Source organism: Xenopus laevis, chromosome 9_10L, assembly GCF_017654675.1.
Source record: "Xenopus laevis strain J_2021 chromosome 9_10L, Xenopus_laevis_v10.1, whole genome shotgun sequence".
NCBI classification, from domain to species: Eukaryota; Metazoa; Chordata; class Amphibia; order Anura; family Pipidae; genus Xenopus; species Xenopus laevis.
In genome coordinates this window covers 111323992-111348878 of record NC_054387.1, presented here as the reverse complement: position 1 = coordinate 111348878, position 24887 = coordinate 111323992, and the positions used below count along the sequence as shown (strand labels likewise).

General features: G+C 39.7%; 2 protein-coding genes across 2 annotated transcripts; one reads left to right on the top strand and one right to left on the bottom strand.

Moving 5' to 3' along the window:
- Positions 1–1623: 1623 nt before the first annotated feature.
- mettl9.L (methyltransferase like 9 L homeolog) lies at positions 1624–21683 on the top strand. Its single transcript, NM_001086131.1, is given in 5 exon segments — positions 1624–1816; positions 2967–3157; positions 4397–4606; positions 6252–6436; positions 20998–21683. Coding segments are annotated over 5 exon segments (948 nt in total). The 5' UTR covers positions 1624–1657; the 3' UTR covers positions 21201–21683.
- On the bottom strand, positions 7529–17963 carry LOC108701595 (immunoglobulin superfamily member 6). Its single transcript, XM_018236443.2, has 6 exons — positions 17767–17963; positions 13579–13941; positions 11638–11741; positions 9276–9329; positions 9104–9184; positions 7529–8090 (listed from the first exon to the last, which is right to left on the bottom strand). Exons 1-6 carry the CDS (start codon positions 17822–17824, stop codon positions 8040–8042), a joined length of 711 nt encoding a protein of 236 aa, XP_018091932.1. The 5' UTR covers positions 17825–17963; the 3' UTR covers positions 7529–8039.
- Positions 21684–24887: the final 3204 nt, after the last annotated feature.

Genomic DNA, 24887 nt, shown 5'->3' with positions numbered 1-24887 from the left:
CAGACTTGAAGACCAAGTTGCATCCAAAAGGGAGTTTGAAAAAAACTCACTACTAGCTTTATAGTGCCTCCAGAAAAGAGAGGAAAAGTATCAACTAAATGTGATAACCTATCATAGACAATAATGGAATCCAAAAGTGCATAAAGATTTAGGGGCAAATTTACCTAGGGTCGAATATCGAGGGTTAATTAACCCTCGATATTCGATTGCCGAATTGAAATCCTTTGCCTTCGAATATCGAAGTCGAAGGATTTAGCGGAATTCGTTCGATCGAATGATCGAAGGAATAATCGTTCGATCGAACGATTAAATCCTTCGAATCGAACGATTCAAAGGATTTTAATCCATCGATCAAACGATTATCCTTCGATCAGAAAATTGTAAGGAAGCCTATGGGGACCTTCCCCATAGGCTAACATTGGCCTCGGTAGGTTTTAGGTGGCGAAGTAGGGGGTCGAAGTATTTTTTAAAGAGACAGTACTTCGACTATCGAATGGTCGAATAGTCAAACGATTTTTAGTTTGAATCGAAGGTCGAAGTAGCCCATTCGATGGTCGAAGTAGCCAAAAAAAACATTCGAAATTCGAACTATTTTTCCTCTATTCCTTTACTCTAACTAAGTAAATGGGCCCCTTAGAGACACACAGGGATATAGAAGCGCTAACGAGACTAAAGTCTCCGTATGTCATTCTCATAGTTTCCTCTGGGGCGAATATTAACTTGTTAAAAACCATAGAACAGGATGGAGGGGAGTCAGGCAATTACCTGTCCATCCTGTGATAGAATTCTCCTTGTCCCCATTCTTAAACATTCTCCAGAGGCAAAGACTAATCCGGAGCTACCTTAAGTATACTGAGTGAAGTTTTAACTCAACTCAATTGCTGAGATCATGTCCGGAATGTTAGTTTAAAAAGCTGCATGTGTATGTAATACCCATGACTACGTATCGGATGATACGAAACGCGTCAGGGAATGGATGTTTTTAATATGCTGAAATAGACATTTACCCCCTCCGAAAGGGGTGTGGTCAAAAAATTGCTGCGCTACGTGCGGAAAAAAAAATTTTGTCCCTCTTTTTACTTCCAAAATGTTGGGAGGTGTGACTAAACAATAATGGAGTGTATACAGCAAACATATTGGGTTAGATAGAGGGGGTAACTAGGGTAACACACTCCTCCAGCTCAATAATAACTGGCTTCTTATATCAAGAATATTTTATATAGTAAATAGCAATACGTGTTACTTGCTGTGAACCTAAGGGCCCAGGGTACAATGTACATGCCCTCTCATCCCCAAAACCCCGCCCTGCATACATCCTTGGCCTAATCACAGGACTATTCTATGAACAAATGAGACAACTTTATTTTTCCCAAACATATACGCGGTTATGCAGCGTCTCTATCGTATTGAGGATCATGTATGATAGAGAAGAAAAGACCGTGCCAGAGCGGCCCCTTTTATAGTTCATGTGCCCTGTGAGCACTAAAGAAATTAGGTCCGTGCGGAAACCCTGTTTCCGCCGCACAGGTTCCGTTCCTTTCTTTCTTTTTCCATTCTCTCCTCCCCTCCCTTGTATTCCACTCCTCAGGCTGATGTGTACATCCCGCTGGGCCATGGCCTGCTCCGGTCCCGGAAGAAGAGAGTGGGCGCAGCTCAGATGAAACTGTTCGTGTGCTGGATACTTGGCTACCTGCTCTGCCTGGCCGGGCTGAGGAAGATGTGGAGTGGCCGGTACCTGAGGAGTCACCTCAGCAGATCCCTTTATATGAATATGATGAGCCACAACCAGGTCCCGTATTGGGATGGGAATCAGCAGGTGTGTAATGGCACTCTGGGGAGGGGGACAGTAAAGCAGTGACACGCCTAGTACACTAACCAGTCATCCCAGCCCCTCAGGTGTCCACTTATCAGCACCCCCTCTTCCGTCTAGACTAGAGATCTGCAACCAATGGCAGTGTTTCCCATACTGTGGGGGTTCAGCATAAAGGTGAGTTAAGGCAAGATGTGAGGAGAGGAGAACACTTTTCTAGATTCACCTGAAAACTGAGCAATAAGGTCAGTTAAAGTGAGAAGTGGTGCCCTAGAAACTGCTGGGACTGAATGACTGATCTTCCTATTTTTCACTATATCCATAATCTCAGTCTGATGTAACAGGGGGCCCTGACCAAAGATTTGCCCTCCAAGGGGAGCTTGAACTGAAATGCAGTCATTTAAACATAGTACAACCCTAATTGATGTTGAAATAGTATTCATTAGTTAAAACATTGGCTTTGGGTACCAAGCTCCAAACCTATAGCCAGAGGGAGTAGATAAAACCATTCGTGAACAAGATGAGCAGGCCCTCCAAGCAAAATCCCAAAATAACGGCTATTGACGTGAAAAAACAACATCAGCTTATCGATGAGAAAAAGGAGTGCACTCTAATGCAGATTACCTGCTTGTGATTTTAGAGTGCTCTCCTTTTTCTCATCGATAAGCTGATATTTGGGATGACGGTGCATCCATAGGTAAAGGATTGACGCATTCCCTACATGTGGTAGGAGGCTGTGCGCTGATTCATCAATATTATCTGTAAAAAAACAATATGTCTGTATTGGGTGTGTGGCCTTTAAAAGCCTTACTTGTTTCGTGCTACAAGGCTGCAGTCGTTGCCTGGCTTTGAAGTTTAGAATTTCTAATACTGTAGTCTCGTGTAGATTTGCCATCTTTCAAAACATGCAGTTTGTAGGAGCACTGCTTGTGCGGGATATTGAAATGATAAAGATTAACAGTGCTAAAGCTGCAGAAGTGTATCCAGCAAGTAGATTGAGGGAAATTCGTTGGGGCATGAAAACCCAAAATTAAAAATCGAAAAACTACAAATCGAAATTTGTAGTTGTTCGGTATAATGCCCTACTGTAATTGGCTCATTTGCTACCATAAACCTATAAATGTTTCAGATTCAGACTCTCGTGCTTTTTTTGCAGTGGTACCTATGCGACACAGAAAAATTAAGTGATTGCCTCCGGCCCGTTTTCATCCAAAGTTACTTAGACCATGGAACCCAGACATTCCTGAACAGAAGTATTGAGAAATCTGGCTGGCTTTCCATTCAGCTCTATCATTCCTTCATGTCCTCTGTGTTCAGCATGTTTATGTCCAGAACATCAATCAATGGGTGAGTTCTTCACTTCTTATATTAAGAAAGCCAGTGCTATCATGTATTTGTTTTCCTATTTGCTCACTCACAACAAAATAAGTGACCCAAAGGATAATACCTTGTATTTAATGCAGGGATTAATAGAATTGCACCAGAGACATTATTACAGGTATGGGATCTGTTATTCAGAATGCTCAGGACCAGGGGGTTTCTGGATATCGGATCTTTCCGTAATTTGGATCTTCATACCTTAAGTCTACTAGAAAATAATTTTCACATTAAATAAACCCAATAGGCTGGTTTTGCTTTCAATAAGAATTAATTATATCTTTGGATCAAGTACAAGGTATTGTTTTATTATTAAAGAGAAAAAAGGAAATCATTTTAATGAATTTGGATTATTTGGATAAAATGGAGTGCATGGTAAAATTCTGAGCTGGATAATGGGGTTTCTGGAAAACTGATCCCATACCTGTATATAGATGTTAACACAAATTTAGATTGTAATGTATATGCATATAATGTCAAAATAAAATAAAAAATTAGGGATGCACCAAATCCAGGATCGGGATTCGGCCAGGATTCTGCCTTTTTCAGCAGGATTAGGATTCGGACAAATCCTTCTGCCTGGGCAAACCGAATCCTAATTTGCATATACAAATTAGGGGCAGGGAGGGAAATTGCCTGCCTGACAAGGAAGTAAAAAATGTTTTCCCCTACCTACCCCTAATTTGCATATGCAAATTCGGATTTGGTTCGGTATTCGACAGACTCTTTCGCGAACGATTCGGGGGTTCGGCCGAATCCAAAATAGTTGATTCGGTGCATCCCTATAAGAAACAACTGAACATAAGCCACCAGATACAGTAGCTTTATCATTTTCCTGACATTGTAGAGGTACTGAAAATGGAAAGGGAACATAGTTGGCTGTGACATTTTAGTAGTTTAAGCATAATCTGAGGCCCAGCAAAGGTTTATTGTACCCAATTAAAAGGCCTATGGGCCAAAGGTACAGGTAAAGTAGTGTACAACTGGATATGCACGGGGATGATCAGATACTTTTGTTCTCTTTGTTCTGGCCAACAGAATGAGCAATCCTATATTTCAGGGAGTGAGGAGGAGCTGTGGCTGTCTTCATTATCTGCCACCAATAAAGTGAAATTTTCATTTTGAAACTGAGCTTAGTTGCTATGCATGCTCTGATGGTCAGGCAGTATGGTACCAATACAAATGGTTCGCCTACTTCTCTCTTTGCAGGTTGCTTGGAAGAGGGTCAATGTTTGTGTTTTCACCAGAACAGTTCCAAAGTCTTCTCAAAATTGGCCCCGAGTGGAAATCACATCGCTTGTTGGACTTAGGTGCAGGGGATGGAGAAGTGACTAAAGTAATGAGCCCTCATTTTGAAGAGATCTATGTTACAGAAATGTCTCAGACTATGATATGGCAACTACAAAAAAAAAAGTACAGGTGAGTTATACGCACAAATCCTTTTTCTTAATTTACCTTACGTGCATAAAGTCATCCGCAGCAACTAATGTCCTGGGATAACTTATACCTGGAGTTTCACACTATGACTTGTTCGGCTTTTGTTTGTTTGAATTCAGGAAGGTGGCCAGAAACTCTGGCTACCAGCTCTGCTCATGTTGGTTGCAGAAGAAAGTTTAGGAGTTACAGCTGAAAACAATAAACTCTTAAAGGAACAATAACACTAAAAAATTAAAGTGTTTTAAAGTAATGAAAATATCATGTACTGTTGCCCTGCACTGGTAAAACTGATCTGTTTGCTTCAGAAACACTACTATAGTTCATTTAAATAAGCTGCTGTGTAGCAATGGTGGAAATTGAAAAAAGGCTAAATGGCACAGGTTAAATAGTGGATAACAGATAACATTTTGTTCTATACAGCTTATCTGCTATCTGCTGTGTAACCTAAATCTTTTTCTCCTTTGAATGGTTGCTACACAGCAGATTATTTACAGTTAGGCCCATAAATCTTTGGACAGAGACAACTTTTCTCTAAAAGTTGTTTAAAAAAGGCTTAAATTCCTCAATTTTTATGCAATCTTATTGTTCAACCCACTGAATTAAAGTTGAAAGTCTGCAGTTGTTTTATTTAAAATTCATTGTGGTAATGAACAGAACCAAAATTAGAAAAAAGCTGTCTCTGTCCAAAGATTTATGGGCCTAACTGTATATACACAATAATAATGTTTCTGAAGCAAACACACCCGTTTTACCAGTGCAGTGCAACACTGAATTATATTTTTTATTACAATTAAATTTTTTGATGTTACTGTTCCTTTAAATAAAAACAATATTTTCTTTTCACAGTATTGTGTCCTGGGCAGTACTTGGATACCATTTGTGGATAGCTAAACCCCTTTTAATTCAGTCAGCTTCCGCTTAGGTGCAATGAATTCATATTCAGATGTTCTCGGTTACTTATATGGTAGCCAGCATCTACTGTGGATTCTAGATGTGAAATTAAAATGATAATACAGATATTGGATCTGGAAACCGGTATCCATGAAGCTTGGAAATTAGGGAACGCCATCTCACATAGACTCCATTATAATCAAATAATCTTATTTAATTTGGAAAATTGTTTCCCTTTCCCTGTAGTAGTAAAACAGTGCATTGTACTTGATCCCAACAAAGATATACTTAATCCCTATTATACACAAAATTTACCTATTGGGTTTAATTAATGTTTCAATGTCTTTTTTACTGGACTTAAGGTATGGTGATCCAAATTACGGAATGGGGCCTAAACCAGAAAACTCTAGGTCCCGTGCATTCTGGATACTAGGTCCCATACCTATATGAGTGATATGGAGAGTTGGCACCTTGCGTCAAGTCTAAAAAGATACAATGATATGATCTACCACAAACCCCTTGGCCAAGGGGCTCAATATGTCCGTTTCTTTTTATTCTTCATAATACTTAGTCTGGGAAATACAGTTATTCAAAGTATGTTATGCACACACTAAGCTGTGCCTGAGACAGACTTGAAGAAACTTACATAAAAAGTAAAGAATGTTTCCCTGCAACCTCTGCTTTTTTCGTGTTGTTATTTATCCCTGACATACGTTTGTTCTTATCTTCTATCTAGAGTGCTTAATATTGATGAATGGCAAAGGACAGGATTCCAGTACGACGTTATAAGCTGCTTAAACCTCCTAGATCGGTGTCATCAGCCAGTGACACTACTAAAAGAGATGAGAAGTGTTTTGGAGCCAACAAGAGGGAGGGTTGTGCTGGCACTAGTATTGCCATTTCACCCCTACGTAGAAAATGGTGAGTTCTATTGTAACACTTTGTTGGATCTCTTAAAGGGGTGGTTCACCTTTACGTTAATGTTTAGCATGTTATAGAATGGCCACTTCTACACAACTTTTCAATTGTTCTGTATTGTTTATTTTTATAGTTTTTGAGTTATCTGCCTTTTTCTTCTGACTCTTTTCAGCTTTCAAATGAGGGGTCACTGACCCATCTAAAAAACAAATGCTCTGTAAAGCTACAAATGTATATATTTTTATTACTCGTCTTTCTATTCAGGTCCTCTCCTATTCATATTCCAATCTCTTAAGCAATCCAATGCAGGTTACTAGGGTAATTTGGACCCGGGGTCAAGGATGGGCAGCATGGGCAGGTTCAGGAGTCTTGCCACTTTGTGTGCCATGAGCCATACGTAGCAGCAAATCCCATTATCCTGCCACTGACTGAATGAGGGCAATAGGAGCATTGATGCTGGAGCTGCTGAATGCCAGTGTGATTTAGATGATTTGTGCCTACAGATTAAGGGATAAATTTATCAAAGAGTGAAGTTCCGCCACTAGAGTGAAATTCTGCAGCTCTCAATTCATTTCTATGGGATTTTGAAAGGCGTATTTATCAATGGGTGAAGTGAAAGTTCACCCTTTGATAAATACGCCTATAAAAATCCCATAGAAATAAATGGAGAGGGTCGGAATTTCACTCTAGTGGCGGAACTTCACTATTAACTTCACTCTTTGATAAATATACCCCTATATGAGAGGAAATGTAATTTAGCACTTGGGGTGGCAAAAGTTAGGCACCCCCAAGAAATTCCATTTACTTACGGGACACCCCGGACCAGTGCTCCTATCAGCTACACCGACCTGGGGGTTCTTCCAGTGAGCACCACAGAGCGATAGTCTTCCTGCTTCTTCACTCTTCAAATTTCCCGGGTCAGACGCATGCGCAGTAGAACGAAATAGCCGGCATTTTCGTTAAAGTTCAGCTTTTCGCTGTACTGCACATGCGCAGCCGTGAGAAGAAAGAAGATGCAGGAAGAAGATCGCTCAGTGGTGCTCGCTGGAAGAACCCTGGGCTGGTGCACTTTTCTGCTGATAGGAGCACCTGCCTGGGGTGTAAGGTAAGTAAAGACAATCACTTGGGGGTGCCTAACATTTGGTGCCAAATTACTTTCCTTCTACTTTAACAATGCTTTCCTTTACCACAACACCTCTGGATCAACTATCAGTTAGGCTGGTCATATATAGACTTAAAAGGTTGAACTTGATGGACTTGTGCCTTTTTTTCAACCTAATTTTCTATACAACACTGCAAGACCTGCACACTGCCATAAAAGCAGGACATACACTTCAAAGAAAACTTTTTTTTACATGTGTTGGTTGACTACACAAAACATTTACAGCCAAAATACTGTTTAAAAACTACTATTGTTATAATATACAGAAATAATAGGGGAAGATACAGAAATAATATTCTGTTTTGGTTTTTTCACAAAATCCAGGTCATCTTTAGACTCTTTATCTTCCCACACAACTTTTTCAGGCTTTAATAATACAGCCCAGTCCTGTAAAAATATAGTCTTAAAGAGAGCTCACAAAGTGCTGTGTCTGTGTTTCTTTAACTAGGGGCCCTGTGTGTTCTGGTAGATGGCATCATCAACTCTTGTAGAATTCTGTAAGGAGGAGAATAGCTCAGTTAATATTAGTTCTCTTGGTAGAAAATAATGAGGAGGAGATGGTTGAAAGTTACCCTTGCAGTGGAGTAAGCAGTACATTTATTATAGCTATATCCAGTGCTGTAAGCTGGTGCCCACAATCCTCTGGCTTCCATCTTATTGCCTGAGTTTTTTAACGTTAGGGTTGAATTCTCCTTTAACTACTCCGTGCACGTGTGGTTCTCTTTGGCCTTTCCTGGCCCTAATTTGAATATGCAAATTAGAGTTCAGATTCGGTTCGTATTTTGCTGAATCTTTCACAATGGATTCCAAATATGGTCAAATCCCAAAATAGTGGATTTGGTGCATCCCTACTGTTGGCACACCGAGGGAAAGCTTGGAGTACATTTTTTAGAGTTGTAAACTGATAGTTGTATTGCAGTGCTGTCCAACTTCTCTTGTACTGAGGGGCGGAATTTTTCTGGCCTTCATGTTGGAGGGCCGATAATGGAAACCAGTGTTGACCACTCCCTGTTTTTTAACCACACCCACTTTAAACCAGACCCATGTTACCACCAGAAGTTTTAAGACCATGTCCACCATAATGGTGGTAGCACTCCAAAAAACCAAATGGTTGGTGCTCTCTGCAAGGATATCACTTATTACTCATATGTGAAACAAGTTTATTTGGACATAACCTTAAATCCATACACCTCCTTCTTCCCTTGTGGATAACACAGCAACCCCCCAGCACATGATTAAACACCTTCGGCTGTAGAGCATTAGAATAATCCTTTCTTGATATTTAAAATTATAGATATGATTAAAAGCTTTAATATTGCTGGCATCAAATGATCTACAAATCTAGATTTAATAGTCAGTAGCAAGAGCTTCCTTGGTGATCATAAATAATTCTTACCATTGACTGTTCGCTTTACCAGGAAAACCAATATTGGGATGGCCATAAAGGATCATTTTCCATTTCAGTTCCACTAATATACCATAAAATATTCCCCAAAAAAAACTCTTACCGGACTCATTGATTTTCTCGGGTATCTTTTGTGATATTCCTGTGCTATTGCTTGAAAAATCCGTTGCCGTCTGTAACTTTTCTGTGGGAATGTAGATCTCAGTATAAAGACCTGTACATACTTGGAAACTCCATTTGTATGTGGGTACAGCATTTACACCTAGGATACTTACATTTGTACTTCCAGCCTCTTCTGTTTTTGGTTCCTTAAACATTTTCAGCTTTGACTGGAAAAAAAGAGTAATTCACAACACATTTTATTCATTCTGGATAATGAGCTTTACACTTCCATTTCTACTGATTGTTTATTTTTTATGCATGGAGATGAAGATAAGGGCATCGGCCTGATGATATTTTTATTTGTCTTCTGCTTTTTTATTTTTTTCAACCTCTTCCTGTAAAAAGTTGCAGCAGCAAAACACTGAGATTGAGCATACATTTCTTCCTTATAAGTCAGGGTGCAACTCTCTGCAAGTGTGTGTTTCTTATTTGTATTTTTTTTTTGCTACTGACTCTTAGCAGTGTTTTGTCTCCTCAACCTTCCTGTAAAACTTTCTGGGGCACAATACTTTTATAACATTTTCAGCACCGTCAGCACTAAAGCTGGCCATAGACGCAAAGATCTGATCGTACGAATCGAGGATTCGTACGATTTTCGAACCGTGTGTGGAGAGTCCCGACATTTTTCGTCCGGCGGAGATCGGTCGTTTGGTTGATCGGACAGGTTAGAAAATTTCTGTCGCCTGCCGATAATATCTCTGCGCGTATTGCCGATCGTACGATTTTCAGTGGGAGACTGTCACCGGCTTTGGTTGGACATAGATATCGTACGATTGCTGTCAGGGGCAGAACATTGCTGATCTGTTCTTTAACTAATCTGACTGGTAAGACTTTGATCTGAATGGTTAGTGGCGGGTCGGGAGATGGGGAAAGTCCGATCGTACGATGATTCGTACGATCGGATCTTTGCATCTATGGCCAGCTTAAGGTTTCACCTCTGCGTGAATTGGCAAAAACATTTGGTTGGTCTTAAAAAGGATTCTGATCTGTACTTTCTTACTTTCCAGATCTACTCATGTCCCAGACACTATAGACAGGAATAGGTAGATTCAGTTTTCCCTCTAGAAATATCAAATCGTCTTTTGAAACTCACCTTGAGGTGGGATATGTAAGGCTGCCATACACTGCGGCTGCATTGGCTGATATGGTGCACCCACAATTACATTTTTAAACCTGCCCAATCTTTGAAATACACTATAGATATCAGCCTGGATCAGGGGACCACCATAGGTGAAGCAATAATAAAAAAACAGTTTTTTTTTTTTTTGTTGTTGCCACAGGTATGGCCAGCATAACACGCATCGTCAGATAATAAGGTTGGAATTATCTAAAATACATAATCCAAACCCAAATCGTTCCGTTTTTTTGGACTTTTTTCCTGATTCCCTGCGGCTTTTTGACCGAAAACCCCCTAAATATTGGATTACAGGAGCATAACACGCATCATCCGATAATAAGGTTGGAATTATCTAAAATACATAATCCAAACCCAAATCGTTCAGTTTTTTTGGACTTTTTTCCTGATTCCCTCTGCTTTTTGACCGAAAACCCCCTAAATATTGGATTATAGGAGCATAACACGCATCATCCGATAATAAGGTTGGAATTATCTAAAATACATAATCCAAACCCAAATCGTTCAGTTTTTTTGGACTTTTTTCCTGATTCCCTCTGCTTTCTGACCGAAAACCCCCTAAATATTGGATTATAGGAGCATAACACGCATCATCCGATAATAAGGTTGGAATTATCTAAAATACATAATCCAAACCCAAATCGTTCAGTTTTTTTTGGACTTTTTTCCTGATTCCCTCTGCTTTTTGACCGAAAACCCCCTAAATATTGGATTATTGGAGCATAACACGCATCATCCGATAATAAGGTTGGAATTATCTAAAATACATAATCCAAACCCAAATCGTTCAGTTTTTTTGGACTTTTTTCCTGATTCCCTTGGCTTTTTGAACGAAAACCCCCAAAATATTGGATTATAGGGTTTAACCATCTTCAAATGGGGATAGGGGCATCTCCCATTGACTTATACATGACCCTGACAGGTCTGAAATGGCAGATTGTCGTATTTAGGCTTTTTGCAGCATTGGGGTATAATAAATCTCGAAAAATTTGAGTTTTTTTTTTTTTTTTTTGAACCACAAATTTTTTTTTTAATTTGTTCCCCAAAAAGATAAATTTGTGATATAATAAATAAGATGCAAATGAAAAAAAGATGGCCACAGGGAACTCCTCTGCTTTAGTTTAGGCTCTTAGGTTTTTAAATAGGGGCAACTTTCTGCTTAATAGACTATGTGGAGAGGGAGAGATTGGGGGGCCATGGAAAGCAGCGGGACTGGTGTTCCTAGGGGGGTTTAGTTCTCATTAAAACCATTACACATGAGCAAAGAGGAAGCAGTTAGTTTAACAATGATTGATTTATGGCATTAATTTGCTTCTACCGTTCAAGTAAAGGTGACTTACTCTAAAAGCATAAATGGAAAATACAGCAATGTTGTATAGTAAGAGCAGCACACAGAAGACGATCAGGACAACACATCCAGTTGTGACAATGCTTTGTGCTTCATCTGTAATACACAAGGAGACATCATGATGTTATAAAGCAGAGGGGGCAAGTATATCACACACTCTAAGCATGGCTTTTATGCAACAAGGAAGTTGCTGGAACAGTTCATTTTCCCAACATTAAAGGGGCCTCCACCCAAAAACTGTCTTTTTACACCATGATAAAAACAAAAAAAAGTCCAATAAAATAATTATAAATTGTCTGTGATTTTAAAGATATTTGTAAATGTAATTTCAGGTAGAAGCAGTAGTTTATCCTTTTCTGTTCTCAAGGTCTTAAAATAATGTAACAGGTGTCGGTTTACCTACAGGTCTGTTAAAGGGGTTGTCTGGTTGCTAGGGTCCAAATTACCTTAGCAACCATGCACCGATTTGAATAAGAGACTGGTATATGAATAGGAGAGGCCTGAATAGAAAGAGGAGTAGTGAAAAGTAGCAATAACAATACATTTGTAGCATTAAAGAGCTTTTGTTTTTGTTGGTGACCCCCATTTAAAGGCTGGGATAAATCAGAAGTAGGCGAATAATTTAAAAAAACTATAAAAAAAAAAAAACCCATAAAGACCAGTTAAAAAGTTGCTAAGAATTTGCCATTCTATAACATACTAAAAGTTAACTGAGAGGTGAACCGTCCCTTTAAGGTTAACTGAATGCAGGAAACGCATAGAACACACCTAGACATTTTAGGGCCACCGACACTCTGACCTTCAAAAAGAGCTGTTGAGTTAAAAGACCAGTAACATCATTTTTTTTTTTTTTTTTAAATGTGTTTCTTTTTAACGGAAAAAAACACCAAGACAGTTTTCACTTTTAATTTGCAAAGCTTTTATTAAGAAATTACTTACCGATTCTCTGCTTGCGCTCCTCTTCAGAAACGGCGACAGGGCGCTTGATTTCTCCTTCCTGCCTTCTATAGGAGATAGCCAGGGAGGAGAAATCGAGCAACGCACAATGAATTGTCGCCCTGTCGCTGTTTTTGAAGAGGAGCTAGGGTTGCCGCCTTTTTAAAATAAAATTACCGGCCAGTGGTGGGTACTTAAGGGGGAGACCGTGACGCAAAAAGGGGCAGAGCCGGCAGTGACAACCCAAAACACAGCCCGCAGTCCAGAATCGCACCTTCCATGTCACGTAAGCGCCGTGACAGGCGCTGCATAGCTGGGGGATTTCAAGCAGGGAGGGAGGAGGGAGCAACGAAGCTGCTTAAAATTAAGTGGCGGTTCCTCCCCTCAGAATTTTACCGGCAAATTAATTGCCGGTATTTTTTTTAATACCGGCACCGGCCTTGAGACCCTTTTTTCCAGCTGGGTCGATTAAATCCCGGCTGGGTGGCAACCCTAAGAGGAGCACAAGCAGAGAATCGATAATTTCTTAATAAAAGCTTTGCAAATTAAAACTGAAAACTGTCTTGGTGTTATTTTTTCCTTAAAAAGAAACACATTTTTTTAAATATTTTTTATGGTACTGGTCCTTTAAAGCTGGGTATTAGTAAAACTGCTAACATTTCAGACACCATTAAGAACAGAAAAATGAATAGAAATTGCTCAAGAGCTTAGGGGGTCACTTTTGAGGATTACAATGTTTCTGCAGTGGTTTAGAAAGGCACCTGGCTAGCAGAGTTTATAGGGGAGCAAGGCAAATCATTATCATAACCCAAACGTTTGAAAAATAATGGAAAACGGGAAACAAAAAGATATGCAATATGATCTCTCAAAGGATTCTGGGAGCTGTTTTTCAGTAACTACTTAGGGTTTACACATCGAAGTTTGCCTTTAGAGAAGGTCACATGATTCCAAATGAGCAGAAGTGCATTGATATTAAATATTGTTATCCGTGACTAACCTTTTACTACCAGTGTAGTCCCTTGCCCCATGGCTTTTGATCCGATGTCACGGAAGTTGCTGTCTCTTGCACCACAGATGTATATGGCACTGTCGTTAGCGTGTACGTTGTCTATGTGCAGCACGGTTTTTGTTGTAACACTTTGCACAGTCCGGTTGGCCAGCACTTTAAACCGCCCATTTACGCAGGGTTTGTCGCAGATCTTCTCACAATGAGAAACGAGGCAGCGAAACCAGTAAGTTTCCCCTAGCATTTTGCAGTTGTTGTATGTGAATTCGCACGACAAGGTAATGTTATCCGACACCTGGCACTCGCTACGTGCATGTTCTTCTGCAACTGTCACGGTGCAGCCTTCTGCGACATCTGCTTATACAGAACACGGTTATAATGACTCATCACACTTACTGTACTGGCTGCGTTAAATAGACTGTACGGGGGTTAGAAAATACATACTTACCCTAAAAGAGCATAAAAAGGAGAAATAAATAGCAGCGTATCATGGGACAACTCTGACAATTGAATTTAAAGGAACTAGATGTTCATAACATAAAATAATATCAGAGGAACGGGCCACAAATTAAGGAAGTAACTTCAAGCAACTTTGTTTTTTCAAAAGAAAAAAATTAAATGCATAACTAAGGGAAATAAAGCAAATTCTTTGCATGGAAACGGATATTGCTTCAAGCAACCTATCGTTTATCTTGAGCGCAGCCAATCCGGTAATAGCATAGAAATACATGTCTATAGACTAAATACTACTCTTGTACAACCCTCTTCCCTGGACTCATTTACTGCTTGTTGTAAATCATGTCTGCTTAAAGGGGCTGTTCAACTTTGAGTTAACTTTTAGTATGATGTAGAGCGTGATATCCTGAGACAATTTGCAATTGGGTTTCATTTTTTATTACTTGAGTTATTTCACTCTTGATTCAGTAGCTCCCCAGTTTGAAGTTGCTAGGGGCCAAATTACCCTCGCAACCACGCATTGATTTAAATGAGAGACTGGAATATGAATAGAGGGCCTGAATAGAAAGATGAGTAATAAAAAGTAGCAATAACAATACATTTGTAGCCTTACAGAGCATTTGTTTTTAGATGGGGTCAGTGACCCCCATTTGAAAGCTGGAAAGAGGAAGAGAAGAAGAAGGCAAATAATAAACTATAAATAATGAAGACTAATTGAAGATTTGCTTAGAATTGGCCATTCTATAAGATACTAAAAGTTGAAGCAGAACCAACCCCTTAAACCTGTGTGCTCTGATTCCTAAATCCTAGTTGACCTCAAATTGTCAAGCTCTGTCCTTACTACTGCTTATTCCTTAAGTTTTATGTTTGGCTCATCTCAGCGAATGTCTCTGGATTCTCATGCAGGAAGACCTGGTGAGGGGCAAATGGCAGCTAAGGATGGCAGTTATAGACAGCAGAACATGCCTAGACTTGAATCCAGTTATTACCCTGAGGTTTGGCATCGCCATGATTGATGCATTACCCCCTCCCCAAACACTTTCATGAAAATCCTGCATTTCACCGACCACTTTATTGCTCCACAACCCACATATTTCTCACCTTCCAATATATGGAGGTAGACGAGCCGACTGGTATCGGCAGAAGACTTGGATATCAGTTGGCTCGACAATTGGGCTGGCCGGAAAATTTTGATTGAGCGCCTTTGAAGGCACCCGAACATCAGCTATTGTTGAATTCTATTGTTTCTACTAGGGATGCACCAAATCCACTTTTTTGGATTCGGCCGAATCCTTTGCGAAAGATTCGGCCGAATACCGAACCGAATCCGAACCCTTATTTGCATATGCAAATTAGGGGCGGGAAGGGGGAAACATTTTTTACTTCCTTGTTTTGTGACAGAAAGTTAAGTGATTTCCCTACCCATCCCTAATTTACATATGCAAATTCAGATTCGGTTCGGCCAGGCAGAAGGATTCGGCCGAATCCGAATCCTGCTTAAAAAGGCCGAATCCCAAACTGAATCCTGGATTCGGTGCATCCCTAGTTTCTACCTGTATATCTGACGATTCAGCTCTACACGTGTGTATTGAAATGAACAATCTTTCTTGGAAAGATCTTTTCCAGGAAAGAATTTTAACGTCTATGACCACTTATAGTATTTCTAATGCATGTCCATTGAGGAATTATAATTCTCCACTCTCCATTACTTGCCTTCGTAGTGCTCGCCGCTGCCCTTTCCTTAGACAAAAACATATCTTTCTCTGGGCATTTACATTTTCTTGCCCAGTTGTTCTTCAATATGTTTCCATCACCCCATCCTTTACTGTATGTTCTCCCATCTCTGCTGCCGTCCTCCCTTAGCTCTTCCCAGTCCCACTTCCTCACAGCCAAAATATATTTCTCTCCATAGGGATTTCTATGTTTTAAAGGAGAAAATGAGGTTAAAACTAGGGATGCACCGAATCCACTATTTTGGATTCAGCCAAACCCGGAATCCTTTGCAATGGATTCAGCCGAATACTGAACCGAATCTGAATCCTAACTTGCATATGCAAATTGGGATGGGAAGGGGAAAACTTTTTTTACTTCCTTGTTTTGTGACAAAAAGTCACAATTTCCCTCCCTGCCCTTAATTTGCATATGCAAATTCGGGTTAGGTTCGGCCGGGCCGAATCCTGATGAAAAAGGCCGAAACCCGAACCGAATCCTGGATTCGGTGCATCCCTAGTTAAAACCCAATATTTTGGAAACCCCCAGTGAGGCAAAGCGCTAAACTTGTGGCTGTGGTGCTATCTTTGAGAGCCTTAAGCAGTTATGTTGGATGTATGTGAGTGGTATAGGGGAAAATTGGGAATTGGATCAAACATGGTGCAGAAGTGCTCTAGAAGAAAGGTGCAGTTTTTATGGAAAAAAAAAAAAAACCATGAGCCTTGGAAAAGGTAAGCAGTATGCCAACATATTGTCACCTCCAGTATTTTAGCCTTTACTTCTCCTTAAATGGTTTGTCCCCAGTGTTGGATTCCCCATGTCTCTATGTCCTTCCGAGCCAGAATGTATTACATCATCTAACGTTCCCTTCTGGGTATTTCTCTAGAAATGATATAAAAATGGGGAACCAAATCTGGTTATGGTGAGAAGGGCTGAAAGGAGCCAAAAAGCCCTTAGCTAGCAGGCATCACTCTACAAATGATGTGGCAACACAATACTTCAGTGTAAACGCTGGGGAAACACCTCTTATAATTTCAATTTAAATGTTGGTTTAGCTTCTTTGCCCCAGGGGACAATACTAACGATTAGCTTTAAATGATAAAAGTTTATGCGTTTGCACAGTTCATCCATCTTATAAAGGAACATTTGCTTGCCACTGTTTTCTGCTGAATAAATATATTCATCAGAAGTGCAGTCTTGCATTTGCACACAAGTACAAAGGGAGGGCATGTAAGAGAACACCCATGTGATCCCCATAATGTGGCTAACCACAGGAGCAATATTTTATCAGTGGGCACCCTATACATTGGTGCTGGGTTTACACTGTGATATATGGACATATAATGTGCTCACCATTTATCACACGGGGTCCAGGTGCTCAAGCACTAAACATATCCCACAAAGCATTATGTGCTCCCAGCACTTAGTCATAGGCTAAACAGGCGCTGGCTGTGGGTGTTCTGAGAGTTCCTAACCTTTCAGGTTCCCACAATAAATTCAGGAAGACCCGTCTTGTGACTTTTATCATCAGTTCTTTACCGCTGAATTTCTTCCCACCAACAGAAGAACTAAGGGCTCTTCAGATTCCATAAAAGGCTACGTTGTTTTTCCAGACTGATGTTTTACAGTCAGAATTTATTCCTACCACAGTGCATTTCATTTGTAGATTATAGTAATTGAACCCCATTATTGCATCTACGCCTATGTTGGGTTGCCTGGATTCTACACAAGCAGCATAATCTATAAAAAAAAAAATCCCTATTTTTCCTTAGCTATAATATGCCAAGGTGGTTCTTTGGTTGTCTTCTGATGGACCTACTTCTCACATACATCAACTAAAAAAAGTAGTTCCATAGAATAACACTTACAAACCTTATGCCTGACCAGAAAGCAATTCTGTCCCAGTCTTCCATTCACCGGCTCAATCATTCAGTATTTGGGCCATATAACAAAACGAATGCATAAAGGAAACTAAAAGATCCACTGGTAGGTATAAATATATATAGTACTTACCACAGCAAGCCCAGAGGAGCTGAAACATAACAGAGACTTGGAAGCCTCGCAGAGCCATTTCTGCTGCAGATTTCAAACTGTTGGGAGAAAAGGGAAATAAGTTCTCCGATTGCAAAGTCCGTCAGGGGGTTGAGAAACTTCCTGCTTATGTCTAACTGGGGAAGACAACAAGCTTTATCGAAAGGCCACTTCTCCCCAGTTTCTCACAGATTCCTTGGCAGCAAACATACTGGTTCCGTTCTGTTTTAAAGACGAGACATATATTTGCAGCGGTGATGAAAATAGATAAAAGGCGTATTTCAGCTGGGGCACATATATCTTGTGCAGAATTGGAAACCGTTAAATTGCAGGTCATCTTCACAAAACCTATTTTTGACACAAATGATTACATTTTTAAACTGCTTCATTTTGCTTTATTCTCCCATTTGTCTAAACGGTAGGTTTAAAAACGTGTTTCCGCTCAATCATATCTGTTCTATAAGCTGTTTGATAACGTTCCATTAAAATTGTGCATTAGTTGTTATTTGCCTCATGGATACAGTGTGTTGTATTCAGGTGGGGAGAGGGATCTAGGTGTCTCCCCTCCCAAACATTAGAAATATGGTGCACAATGCCATAACTGTACCATTACAGATAGGGATACTATCATGGGAAAACATGTTTTTTTCCAAAACACATCAGTTAATAGTGCTGCTCCAGCAGAATTCTGCACTGAAATCCATTTCTCATAAGAGCAAACAGATTTTTTTTAAATTCAATTTGGAAATCTGACATGGGGCTAGACATATTGTCAGTTTCCCAGCTGCCCCCAGGCATGTGACTTATGCCTGCACTTTAGGATGGAACTACTTTCTGGCAGGCTGTTTTTTCTCCTACTTAGTATTATTTCTCAGTGAGACTTGGCTTTTACTATTGAGTGTTGTTTTTAGATATACCAGGGAGCTGTTATCATTTTTCTGTTAAGCTGCTGGGGGGAGGGAGGGGGTGATATCACTCCAACTTGAAGTACAGCAGTAAAGAGTGACTGAATTTTATCAGAGTACAAGTCATGACTGGGGGCAGCTGGGAAACTGACAATATTTCTAGCCCCATGTCAGATTTCAAAATTAAATAAATAAAAATCTGTTTGCTCTTTTAAAAAATGGATTTCAGTGCAGAATTCTTCTGGAGCAGCACTATTAACTGATGTGTTTTGAGAAAAAAAAACAGGTGTTCCCATGACAGTATCCCTTTAATCAAAAAGAAAATAGGTAAATAATAAGGGGAGAAAAATACTCACAGTTCACCCCAGTCCATGGGTGCAAAAATCTGAAAAAGTTGTGAGTTTTCTCCGAAAGTAAAGACCAAAAATTATAATTAAAAGTTCAAATCATTTATTGGGACATACAGATAACCGCCTAACGCGTTTTGTACTTACTGGGGCACTTACTCATAGGCTGTCCTCCCTCCCACCCCAACTTGGGTGCCTTGGACTGTTAGTTGTACTAACTATGAAGACCAAAACTTACTTATTTATGGTCTATTGCAATATTGTGCTTGAGTTTATTAGCAAGGGCATCACTTGGAATCCCTCCACCACTTTCTGCAGACCTTGTCCCTCCCCAGTGCAACGTTGTGCCATGTTAATGCAATGGATTAGGAACAGAGAATTCAGGGACATATCCAGAAATAGGGGGAGGGGAGTTTTTACCTGCTCCATCACCAACGTGATGGCACTTTGATCAGTTAATGGGCAAGGTACTCTGGCCGGCATATGTTTTGTTAGGAAAGGAATTCCCTGCTCAATCAAGGTCGTTTATACCCAAGAACATGCAGCAAACGTTGATAAAAGTTTGGTCATTTTCCTGAATATTTCTATATCGCAAATTTCTTTGTACCCAAGAGGAACCTGTGGTTTCCTTTGTGCAATTTCTTCCTGCCAGAAAGCCCCTTTAGTAAAGTACGGCAAGTGACCCATCTATCGACATGGAATGGAAATGTTCTAATTAGACCTGTGACTGTATTAACTCGCCAGTTTCACTCTTGTAGGTTTAAATTGTCAGCCACACTGCTGAATTCTAGATCGGTTACAATTTAATACATTCATTGATACATTAGTCAGCATCTTAAGCCCTTGCTGAGCATGTTCCCTGAGCTTAACTCTGGTCTGGAACACGGCAATTGTCATAACTGCTTGTTTGGTCGCTGCCGTTTTTCCAATGCAGCTGACAAATCTATTAAAGGGGGTGTTTGAATTTAAATTACTTTTTAGTATGACATAGACATTGATATCCTGAAACGATTTGCTATTCATTTTCATTTATTTAGCCTTTTGGTCAGCTGCTCGTGAGTTTGGAATTTCAATAGCTATCTGGTTACTAGGGTGTTGTTTACCTTAGCAACCATGCAGTGGTTTGAATGAGAGACTGGAAGATGAATAGGAGAGGGCATGAACTGAAAGATAAAAACTAAAAAGTAACCATAATACGTTTAAAAAAAGCTTTTGGAGCAAACAGATTTTTTTTTTGGCTGTCGGGGGTCAGTGACCCCCAATTGAAAGTTGGAAAGATGTAGTAGGCAAATAATTCAGTTATTCCGTAGCATTCACAGTGATACCAGGTGGTGGGCTGTTTTCCCATGTGCTTCTCTTTGGGTAAAGGTAGCGGCAGACTGCCTGTAAATTTGTATAATCTGATGGATAAATCTAATCTGTAACCATGTTGTGGATTGGCCCTTCAGAAGGTGTCCTTGATTGGTCCATTTCCAATTACTGCCCACACTTTGGATTGGCGGTTAAATACGTATGTTTGATTGCTCCTTTTTCATGTAAATATGACTGTGTTTGAGTGTGTGTTCAGTCTATGACTAAGGCACAAAACGCGTAAGGCTTTTGCTGTGATGTTTTTGCCTCAATAAAAAGATTTTTTACTACATCAGTTTATTGAGTGTGGTCTGGTATGTGCCAGCCCTTTATTATTATCCATTAGCGACAGACAGAACACCCATGTCCCAAGGGCATATTAATGCTGTGTGCACATAACATTCCTGCTTTTCAGATTTGCTTTGGTAGATGCCGTCCCACAAATAAACCATTCAGGGATTTACTGCAGTTTGTGGAGAATGACTGAGCCCAGGCTAAGACGAGATAATATATGTATATAAAATATGATTCTGCAAGATATAAATCTCAATAAATATTAGAGGTCCATGTAACAGTAATAATACTTTTTTATTCCTTATCTGCCTCCCCAGGTGGGAAGTGGGAGAAGCCTGCGGAAGTCATGGAGGTCAACGGAACAGTTTGGGAGGAGCAGGTAAACAGCCTCGCCAATGTCTTCCATGAAGCAGGCTTTGCAGTGGAGGCTGTCTCCCGACTCCCGTATTTATGTGAAGGAGACATGTACAATGACTACTACGTATTGGACGATGTCGTCTTTGTTCTTCGGCCAATATAGAAGAGCGAGGGAAACGGGATCAACTGAGAGCAGCTGATGCACTTGGACGAAGAGCCACCAAGGAAACCGTTCTCTCTCTCTCTCTCTCTCAGCAAGTCAAATCCAGTTACTCATAGGCCAAAATTGTATGTACTTCCCGCAGGACTTGGTTTGGACACATAAATCTATATGTGTGCGTGTTTGTGTGAAATCTTACCCGGGAAAGGGGGGGGGGGACTTTTTAACCAACAGTGCTATCTTTTTCAGCAGTAAAGAACTTTAATGCTGCCAACGCCATCGTGCTGCCAGCCCGCCCTGTCATTATTTGCACGGGGGAAGAAGTGAGGACTTTTCTGATAAAGTGCTGATCCTGGCAATAAAGCTTGTCATATTTAATCAACTGTGAAATATATGTGTTCTTCCATGTGATTTAATAGTCTCGTTTGCCATTTTTAAAGCACATCCTTTTTTTTACCATGCCAATAAAAACTGTATGAAATGTAAGGATTAAAGCGCATTATTTTTCCTTTTTATCTGTATCTTGGATTTGTCAGCCTCAACTTTTTAAAGGTGTGGTTCACCTTTCAGTTACATTTTAATATGTTATAGAATGGCTAATTCGAAGCAATTTTTAAATTGGTTTTTATTTATAGTTTTTGAATTATTTGCCTTCTTCATCTGACTTTCAAATGGGGGGTCACTGACCCCATCTAAAAAAACAAATGCTCTGTAAGGCTACAAATGTATAGTTATTACTATTGTTTATTACTCATTTTTCTATTCAGGCCTCTCCTATTCATATTCCAGTCTCTTATTCAAATCAATGCATGGTTGCTATGGTAATTTGGACCCTGCTGCATAAAAAGCTAAATAACGCAAACACCACAATTAATAAAAAATTAAAACCAATTGTAAATTGTCTCCGAATATCGCTTTCTACATCATACTAACAGTTAATTTAAAGGTGAACTACCCCTTTAAGTCCCTCCCTATATGTAAAGGGCAAGTAAAGCATCAAACAACACACCTTTTTGAAATCTGCACATGAGTTCGCCTTTTATATGTATATAATACACAAAAGCCATGAATATCGTGTAAATTATATCCTTATAAACAGTGAGTTCTGATGTCATCAGTTATAAACGGTGAGTTCTGATGTCATTTCTGTCACATGACTCACTTAAATTTGTGTATTATAATAAATAAAGTAATAAAGTACCCCCAGTTGCAAAATATGAGGATATTAGGAGTGACCTTGGAGTTCCATGACCTGTATAAAAACACTCGGCCTTCGGCCTCGTGTTTTTATATGGTCATGAAACTCCTCGGTAACTTATAATATCCCTATATTTTACAAGAGGGGGTACTTTATTCACTATATATAATATTTACAGCTTCACTGGAGTCGCAGCTTGAGTGGATAAGGATTTATAGTTAACACCAACCAAGTGTTCAGAACAGGAGATAAGGAAACATAACTGTGTAGTAACTGTTACTACCGGTTCTTTATATGTAATACTTTGCTGAGAAGTCCTAGCATGCACCTGTCTTTCTTTAAAAGGGTTTTAGTATGATGTAGAGAGAAATTTGGAGAATTGTTCACGTGTGTAAACCTATGCATTACACTGCCGCCATGTTCTACCTTTAAATTAACTGTTAGTATGATGTAGAGACGTTTTGCAACTGGCTTTTGTTTGTGGTTTTTGAGTTAAATAGCTTTTTATTCAGCAGCTCTCCGGTTTGCAGTTTCAGCAATCTGGTTGCTACGGTCCAAACAGACTGCTTGCAAAGCAGAACAAGAGGTCTGCAATGAGTCCATTGACTGCACTTCCTATATAAAAGAGGAAGATAGAAGCAACCCCTCCACTACTGAGATAAAGGAGGAAAAGATTGAAAAGTTGATGAAAAAAAAAACCAAACACAAAGCACAAAACAAGAAATGAAAAACAAACTGCAGAGGAACAGAGAAATGACTCTGATTACACTCCCTACTTAAAGGAGAAAGATATTAATGTGAGAAGGGTTAAAATGTTGGAAGGAAACATAATATAGAAGCCATCAAGGTGAAGGTGGAGTTTAAACCCAAGCTTTACTCCAAATGTTTAAAGGAGGAACACAAGATCAAACCCTGCACTGTCTCCATAAATGAAGAAGAGTTTACCCTGGTGGTAAATAAAAGAAAGAAGAAACTTATCAAAGTGGAAGAAAATACTATTTGGCTGACAAATGCGGAACTAGAGAGAAATCAGCCATAACTTGCATGCACAGCATTTGGCATATTGAAGAACAGATGATGGAATCTGACTGCACTTCCAATAAAAAAAGAGGATGATAACAGCATAAAGGAGGAAACAATCAAAATGGAGTCAAAGAAAATAAAGAAGCGTAACAGGAAAACTGAACCTGAAGGAGACAGACAACAAGACTGTTATCTGCTTATCAGTGAGAAAGGTTAAAAAGGTGGCAAGGAGTATATCTCTCCTCCTTTAAGGGTAAGGCCACACAAGTAGATTCGGGGAGATTTTGTTGCCTGGCGACTAATCGCCTCGTCTTTTGAGCGACTATCTCCCCGAACTGCCTCAGCGTTTTCCCTCATAGGCTACAATGAAAAGTCGCCTGCGCTAATGCACACGCGGCGATGTGTTTTGTATAGTCGCCCAAAGTTGCCTCAGGGAGGCAACTTTGGGGGACTATAGAAAACACATCGCCGCGTGTGCATTAGCGCAGGCGACTTTTCATTGCAGGACTCTTGATGCAATGGTGTAAAGTTTGTTTTATTTTAATGTTTTATTCTTTGAGTAGACTTGCCTGTTATAATGTATCACTGTATATCTTACATTCTTACCTTAAATAGACGTGATGTATATCTGTATTACGTTTATAAATGCAATAAAAATATTGTGGAGAAAAAAAAGTGACAAGGAAAGGCAGGAAGAATAAGACAGAGACTACTGTGGTTCAGGACCAACAAGCCAAACCTGACTCCACATCCTGCAAACAGGACGAGGTTAAATGTCAGCCAACCACTGTCTTTATAAAGCAGAAAAGGACCAAAAAGGTGGCAAACAAAAAGAAGAAGAGGTGGCCAAAATAAAAAAAAAAAGTACAAGTTGATCCAGGGACTAGTCCGATCGCCATCTTGGGGTCAGGAAGTATTAATCAGCCACATATTAAATAAACATTGAACTATAAAGCTTGAAATCATTGTATAATTTATGAAAGGTTGTAGGGCTTCCAGTATATTGATACTGTTGAACTGGATATATGACTTGTTGCATGTTACACGGCATGGAGGGGAGAGTCTTTAGATCATTCACCTCTTCCACCATACTTGTGGCACAGGCCAAAGGAATTAAATTGGAAATAAAATCTGAATTTAAGCATCATCACTTGCATCATTTATTATTAGGGGAAAATAATTGATGCTAATGACTTAAAGGAGAGCTAAAGCTTAAAAAATGAAATTGGCTAAAAATACCATATTTTGTATAATGAATTTACTGCACCAGCCTAAGTTTTAGCTTCTCATTAGCAGCAATCAAACTTGTCACAAGGGGTCACCATCTTGGAAAGTGTCTGTGACACTCACATTCCCAGTGGGCTCTGAGCAGCTGTTGAGAAGCTGAGTTTAGGGGTCGTCACTAATTATCCAGCAGAAAATGAGGTTGGTCTGTAATATAAGCTGATGCTACAGGGCTGATTATTAAA

Excerpts from the sequence above, each read along its gene's own strand:
- LOC108701595 (XM_018236443.2), bottom strand. The coding sequence starts at position 17,824 with ATGGCTCTGCGAGGCTTCCAAGTCTCTGTTATGTTTCAGCTCCTCTGG. Across the intron at positions 11,742-13,578 it reads GACTACACTGGTAGTAAAAG|ATGAAGCACAAAGCATTGTC; the intron begins GTTAGTCACGGA and ends TGTGTATTACAG. Across the intron at positions 9,330-11,637 it reads TTTCCATTTATGCTTTTAGA|TCAAAGCTGAAAATGTTTAA; the intron begins GTAAGTCACCTT and ends CTTTTTTTCCAG.